Source organism: Ochotona princeps, chromosome 3 (assembly GCF_030435755.1).
Source record: "Ochotona princeps isolate mOchPri1 chromosome 3, mOchPri1.hap1, whole genome shotgun sequence".
NCBI classification, from domain to species: domain Eukaryota; kingdom Metazoa; phylum Chordata; class Mammalia; order Lagomorpha; family Ochotonidae; genus Ochotona; species Ochotona princeps.
In genome coordinates, this window is record NC_080834.1 from 86,697,764 (window position 1) to 86,705,632 (window position 7,869).

At 40.5% G+C, this 7,869-nt stretch overlaps 1 protein-coding gene across 1 annotated transcript in view; it reads left to right on the forward strand.

The window, feature by feature from the left end:
- The window catches only part of SLC15A2 (solute carrier family 15 member 2), a 34,290-nt gene extending 26,872 nt beyond the window's left edge, over positions 1-7,418 (forward strand). Inside the window, exons 18-22 of the mRNA XM_004577852.4 lie at positions 1,135-1,245; positions 1,860-1,956; positions 5,719-5,865; positions 6,386-6,490; positions 6,840-7,418. Coding sequence (XP_004577909.2) covers positions 1,135-1,245; positions 1,860-1,956; positions 5,719-5,865; positions 6,386-6,490; positions 6,840-7,016 — 637 coding nt within the window. The 3' untranslated portion in view covers positions 7,017-7,418. The remainder of the gene's footprint in view (positions 1-1,134; positions 1,246-1,859; positions 1,957-5,718; positions 5,866-6,385; positions 6,491-6,839) is intronic.
- The last annotated feature ends 451 nt before the right edge of the window (positions 7,419-7,869 follow it).

The following is a 7,869-nucleotide window of genomic DNA, read 5'->3' on the forward strand; positions in this document are numbered from 1 at the left end:
GGCTTGTTCTCAATTTCTTCTCTTTGATCACAAAGAGAAACTGTAGAAGTGAGAAAATAACTCTTAATTTTTGAAAATTGAATTTTCCTAATTCTAATGTTAAAGTATCATTTTTATTATTAGCCTATAGATGAATGATGGAATAATTCATATTTGGGATAAAAAAACCTTAGTTCTGAGTTTAGATAATATTGATCAGCTTGCCAGAGAACAAGGGGCAGTTTTAGAAATAGACACTCATGACCACCAAGATCAGAATTGCTGTTGAGATAACATTTTAGAGGAAAATTCTGTGAAAAGTCTAAATTTCATGCAATTGTGGAATACTTTCAAAGATTTGCTTTTGAACATGCTTTTAAAAAATAAAATGGCTTGTAATAGGTAAAACCAAATTCCAGAGCCAGAGAGCCAGAGGCCTGGAAAGGGGTATTTCCTAGTTCAATACAGGCTGATGTAAGACCCAGAATTTAATATTATAACTCTGAAGGGAATTGTCCTTATCTCTTGGGCCAAAGACCATGACTGAATCTATCAAATCCTAAATGTACCAAAAACCATCCTGAGGAGGGCGCATGTAGGGGTTCCATTTCAGAAGACTAGAAAGAAAAATAGTTCTAGATGAGTCCAAGTTTTCTGCAGATCCCCAAGCAATAACAGTCTACTATGAGCTAGGAGTTTGAGTTTAACATACATCAAATTGGACTTCACATGTAAGAGGGCAAGACATGTAAATACTGCTATAACATATATATATGTATATATATAACTATATCTTTATATACATAGATAATTATGATATTTTTCTTAGTGAAGTTACAATCAATGAATTCCACCATTCTGAGGAGGAGGAATCTTATGTAGCTAAGATTGGCCAGTAAGAAAATTCAGATCTCCATGGATGATCATGATAATGTCCATCCAAGTAGACTGTAAGTGAGGATGTGATAGATTAAAAGTTATTACTTCAGAAAGATCAAAGTTATGAGCATTAAGACTACTAATTGCTTTTAATGTGTGAGTTCATTCATTCATTTAGCTTACAATTTATACCATGTGCCATGCTTCTAGGCACTGGGGAGATAGTGGTTAAAAGTGTGTGTTTGTCTGATACATAAATGTTCTCTCTGCCTTCAGGTTTATTAATACTTTGCATGAAAATGTCAACATCTCCTTGGGTACAGATCCCTCCCTCAATGTTGGCGAAAACTATGGTGTGTCTGCTTACAGAACTATTCAAAGAGGAGAGTAAGAGCATGACCTTGGGAACCTTTTATTTTGTCAACATTGGCTTTAAAATGCTCTTTGTAGGGGACTTAGATACCCCAGGATTAATTTTGCGTATAGATGCTTGTTCTTTTGTGACTCTTGCCTACGTCCCTCAGTCTCACCATTTTCTGCACAAATATATTGAGGTCTTGATTGGAGCAAAGACCATATCAGGTAATTTGCAGGGCCCTTCTCTGTGAGATGTGTAGTTTCTCACTGGTCTGGCTTCCAAGCTTTGGCATCTCCCATTAGCACCTCGCTATTTGGAGCTCATTCTCTCAGATTCACTGTTTGATGCTGTTCCACTAAGTTACAGACTGGCCCAAGAAAAGTTCACCAGAGCATGAGAAGATGATTTGTGCCTCCTTTATTGAGACTTAAGATTTTTTTGTTTTTAAAATCTGAGCTCATAGTTGGCAGACAACTATGAGCCAAGATCTGGGCAGGAACTTTGTAGAATGTCTGTCTTCAGAGAGAAAAGGTGGTCTCACTGCATGCTTACCTGCAAGGGAGGGAGATCACTCTTGCCTGTGAAGAAGAGAATGCCTGCTAAGCTGTGATGTTTATTCTAAGCTCAACTCATCTTGTTCCAGATACCCTGCAGTGCACTGTAAAACAGAGGATAAGGACTTTTCTTTGAATTTGGGTCTACTAGACATCGGTGCCTCATATCTCTTTGTCATTACTAATGTAAGTCGATTACAGCCTCTCTTACCTCGCCTTCCTTTTGTCTATCTTTCTGAGAAACAATTTATCTTGAGCCATCGCTATGAGATAAACAGTCTTTTTCACCCTCATTATGGCTTCAAGAAAAATAATTACTATTTATTATTTCTTGGTTGATGCCATATGTAGCTCTCCTAGCTCCTGGAGATCTGATCTGATGGCATATCACATTCTGAAATTGCAAGCTTGGTTGTCAATATCAGTCTCTACACAAAATGTGAAAAGTCAGTTAGCAGGTTAGCCAACTACAGGGCTGGTTCATCCTGTGGGTTACCCAGAAGACACTGTTCCACGGCTCTCCCACGGCTTCTGGTAATTGGCTGGAAATGAGATGTTCCTTAGTGTGTAGAAGAAACCTCTTCAAATGTCTGCTTTATCTTCTCATAGCGTTTTTCCTATGTGCCTGTGTCCGTATCTCGCCACTCCCTGCCTTGTTTTTTTCTGTAAGGAGTCTGTACACAACACTTAGTTACATCATTTAACATGAATACCTTTGTCTTAACAACCTGATTTCCAAATAAATTCAGATTCTGGGATACTGGGTAGTGGAACTTAAACATATGTGCTGGGGGCATTTCTGGTATTATTTTACCAATTGGTTAGTCTGCCTCTCATACACTACTCAAGATAGAGGCCATATATGCTGTTTCTGAATATCAAGATCTAATAGACAGCAACAGTAAGAGTCACAAATTAGGAGTTTGGGTGCCAGGCTCGTTCCATAGTCCTGTACAGTGTTGACAAAAACAATAAAATAACTCATTGCTACTATTTAAAGTTGGAGAGACTTCCCTTAAGAAGATAGATGGAAAAAATCTGAAGACTCTGTAACTGGTATAACTATGTTGGTTGGCTTTAGATGAAACCTGGGCTATGTAGGCCACCATAGACCTCATCATTGTTATTCAGCCTGCTCAGCTGCTTTGTTACCTGCCTATGGGCATTTGACTAACTGAAGTTGATTTAGATTCCTGGTTCCCATCTTCTCTTATGGCGAGAAAACACAAACAGATGCCTAGCTCTTGTTTACCTTCTCAACTAAAGCGAAACAGGATTCCTTTACCTTACTGTTTTGAACCCCATGGCATGTAGAATAAGAAAATCAGTAACATTTGGGTGTCAAAGACTTTTTTGATCTCATGACTTTTGACCTCGATGTTTTAATTCTGCTTTTTGTCCCATTGATTACACTTACTTCCTCACAATGGATTTACCTCACGAATTACATATGTAATTTGGAGACTGTCTTTCCATCTATAATGGAAGATAATCGAGATAAACCATGGCTTAAACTATGCATACAGAAAAAGAACTTTTAGACAAAACCAAAAAGAAAAAACAAGCAAACCCTAATGGTGAAATCTGATATGTTTGGCAATATTAATTTTTAAACATTTATTTATTTTTATTGGAAAGGTAGATTTATAGTGAAAAGGAAAGACAGAAGGATCTTTTGTTCACTGGTTCGCTCCTCAAGTGGCCACCATGGCCAACACTAAGCTGATCCAAAACCAGAAGCCACGAGCTTCTTCTGCTTCTGCCACGTGGGTGCAGAGTCCCAAGGCTTTGCACCATCCTCCACCACCTCCCAGGTCACAAGCAGGGAGCTGTATGGTAAGTGGAGCAGCCAGGACATGAACCAGTGTCCACTATGGGATCCTGGCACTTGCAAGGTGAGGATTTAGTTACTGAGTCATCTAACTGGGCCCAGCAATATTAATTAAAGAAAAATCCTAATAAAAATTTTTTATGACCAAAATTTTAGAAAAAAAAATCAGATATTTTTTGGCAAAATTTGAGTTAAAAATGACAGAGTGAGTACCATGGTACAGCAGGTCACTGCATCCCCTGTCAGTGCTGACTGAGTCCTAGATACTCTGCTTCCAATTAGGATTCCTGCTAATGCACACCGAGAGCCAGTAGATGATGGTTCACGTGCTTGGGTTCCTGCTGCCCATATGGGAGACCCAGATGTATTTCTGCCTTTTGAATCAATAAAAATAAACCTTAAAAAATAAAGGAAAATGCATTCTGAAAGCATTCTATTTGTGAATTTAAGAAGTATTTGATGTATAATTCAGATGCTACTCTATGTTTAAAGTGTTGTCTAGGATCTGGAGTGAGTGCTTGTTGCAGTGATAAAAATGCTGTTTGGGATGTTTACCTCTGCTCTTAGTATTCATGGAGTGAAGTCCTAGATCCACTTCCAATTCAGGCATCCCTGCTAATATATCCTCTGGGAGACAGCAGGTGATGGCTCACTGTCTTCCATAGGGCAGCCCTGGATTGAGTCCAGTATCCTGGATTTTTATAAAAATATTTTATATATGGGCCCAGCACAGTGGCCTAGTGACTAAGGTCCTAGCCTTGCATGTGTCAGAATCCCATTTGGACACCAGTTCTAGTCCCAGCGGCCCTGCTTCCCATCCAGCTCTCTGCTTGTGGCCTGGGAGAGCAGTCGAGAACGGCTCAAAGCCTTGGGACCCTGCACCCACTTGGGAGACCCGGAAGAGGCTCCTGGCTCCTGGTTTCAGATTGACACAGCTCTGGCCATTGCAGTCACTTGGGGAGTGAATCATCAGATGAAAGATCTTCCTCTTTGTCTCTCCTCCTTTCTATATATATATATATCTGACTTCACAGTAAAAATAAATAAATCTAATATATGTGTGTGTATATATATAAATATATTTATACATAAATTTTCACATATAGGAAAGGCAGAAAGAAAGTTCACCCATTTATTGCTTCACTCTTTTTTTTAAGATTTATTTTTGTTGGAAAGTTAGCATATATAGAGGAGGAGAGACTGAGAGGAAGATCCTCCATCTACTGATTTACTCCCCAAATGACCGCAACAGCTGCAGTTGAGCCGAACTGAAGCCAGGAGCCTGGAGCCTCTTCCGGGTCTCCCAAGTGGGTGCAGGGTCCCAAGGCTTTGAGCCGTTCTCGACTGCTCTTCCAGGCCACAATGAGGGAGCTGGATGGGAAGCGAGGCTGCCGGGACTAGAACAGGCGCCCAAATGGGATTCCAGCAATTCGAGGCTAGGACTTTAGCCACTAGGCTACTGTGCCAGGCCCTATCGCTTCACTCTTTAAATGCCCACAACAGCCAAGACCAAAGCCAGGAGGCTGGACACCTTCCTAGTTTCCCATGTGAGTGGCAGGAACCCAATTACGTGAGCCATTACCTGCTACCTCCCTGGGTACACATTAACAGGAAACTGGAATAGACGGCAGGATCAGGACTCAATCCTAAGCATTCTGATAATGGGAGGCAGGTGTCTCAAGCCACAGCTTCACTGCTGCTTCAAATGCTTCTTCCCCAGGCTTGGCCAACCCCATTCAAGCTTTTGCTGGCATTTGAGGAGTGTGTCAGTGGATGGCAGCTCTTTGTCTGTCTTTCAAATAAGTAAAATGTCATTAATTAAAATGTTGTTCAGGCTCAAGATGTCCAATATAAGTCAAATGGTAGAAATCCAAACTACAAAATCAAAAATATTATGTCATTGAAGGTTTCTATCAACAGTCGAATCTGACTGGCTGGAACCAAAGAAGTGCAGTGTTACCAAAGAAAATCTCAAAAAGCTAGAATTGGGTGGAAGGGTTCAATCTCTTGAAGGGGAAGAAATATAAAAATAGAAAGAAGGGGTATATGTAAGAGTATAGAATGCTGTGGCTGGGGGTTATTTACTTGAGACAAACCCAATTCCTCTTTCATTCAAGAACACCAAACAAGGACCTCAGGCCTGGAAGATGGAAGACAAGCCAGCCAACAAAGTTTCCATTGCATGGCAACTGCCACAATACGCCCTGGTCACAGCTGGGGAGGTCATGTTCTCCGTCACTGGCCTCGAGTTTTCTTATTCACAGGTGAGTGTTTGCCAGTGTAGGCGGAATAGAAGACAGTGCTTTAAGAGGGTTCTTTTTTTCATTCTGACAGTGCCCCAATAGGTATATGATCCTGGCTAAAACCTCCATGTCTCCCAGCTTTGCCTTCTGTATATTACATGTGATTCTGCACAATCACATAGCAGTCTATGCTTCTCAGGCTCTGGGAAAGAGTAAAGGCCTTGGAGTCAGATGCCCATGTGCAAATTTTGACAGTATGATTTATTGTCAAAATTGGATTAAGTGAACTATGTCTCTAATGCTATTTTTTAATGCAGAAGATGCTAGCAATTTATCTTTTAGGGTAATAATAAAATGGTATAATATTGCACATTAATATATACAGCCAAGAGTTCCTTGGATGCTACAGTTAGCTATACCACCCCCTGAATCACAGTGAGAGCTAATCTGGAAGTTCATGTGGGAGGTTTCCTAGCTAGATGCATGGCGCATAAGGGTGATGTAGTTGGTTTGTTGACTTACAAACTTGTGTGCTCACCAGGCTCCCTCTAGCATGAAATCCGTCCTCCAGGCAGCATGGCTGTTGACCGTTGCTGTTGGGAACATCATTGTGCTTGTTGTGGCACAGTTCAGTGGCCTGGTCCAGGTATGGATGTGATAGAAGCAAGGACTTAGGTTTACCCTGTTTCCCTGCCAACTTTCTCTTCTCCCCTCTTCCCATCTCTATGTTTGTTTGTTTGTTTCCATCCTCCACTCGGTACTATGACATGAGCTGAGTTAGACATACTGACTTTGCCAGAAGACTAGACATATGTAGATAGCAACAGTGACCGCTCTATAGTTAATTGAGGAGAAGAGAGTGAACCCAGTGTGCTCTCAGAAACAGCCAGCCTGAACTGGTGATCCCATATTTTTCTAAATCCTCACCATCTAAAGATTTTTTGGCTTTGTATTTGTTGGCATATATCCTTCTTATGTTTTATTTCTTCTTGCAGTGGGCTGAGTTCATTTTGTTTTCCTGCCTCCTCCTGGTGGTCTGCCTGATCTTCTCCATCATGGGCTACTACTATATTCCCATACAGCCAGAAGATATTAAGGAGCTAGAAGATAAGCAGATTCCCCCTATCCAAGGAAATATGATCAGCCTAGAAATCAAGAAGACAAAACTTTGATGACTTCCTGGACTCCGCCCCAACCCAAGTTATTGGTCCTGGTCTCAGACATCTCCCGTCTTCAAGCATCGTGTTTTTCTTTACTAGATTAGGGGAGAGAGAGAGAGAGAGAGAGAGAGAGAGAAGCATAATTTATGAGCTGACCTTTCCATGTTTCTCCTAGGATAGAGATAGTTCCTGGACTGGATTTTCCAGTATGAAGTTATACAAGACCCCTGGGAGCTTGTCTTTTCATCTATTAGAGAATTCAATAAGCCTTGTGAAAAGTTGTTAAAGTTGGCCTGATGTCTCCAAACGGCCATTAAAATACAAGTGCACAAGTGTGTTGTTGAGATCACTCTCTGAGCATATGCAAAGTTATGGGGGTTTCCTTTACAGGTAGGAGCCATTGAGAACTGATGACCCCCACTTTTTTTTAAATCTCTATTTTCCAATCTTTATTTTCTTTTTTTTAACATTATTGTAATTATTTTTATGATACAGTTCCATAGGCTCCTGGCATTTCCCTTATCCCCTCCCCAGTTCCCTCCCACCCCACTAGTTCCTCTATATCATTACTAAAATATAGTTCTTCATACACAGTCATATGTCCATCATTGTGGGCATGGACAATGGCAGAGAGTCCAGCATTGTCAAGATACAGTAAACAGTTTCATTGTAAGTCCATCTTTGTCTGAAAGCAGAAATGCATACTACATTGTATCCTCACATCTGGATATGCTAGTCTCCATTTCACAGCTACTGTACATCCCCTTAAATGAAGTCATAATACAAAATCAACAATAGAAAGAAAAATAGAAATTTACAATGCCATGAAGTTAAATGACATGTTACTAGATATGACAGTCTCCAT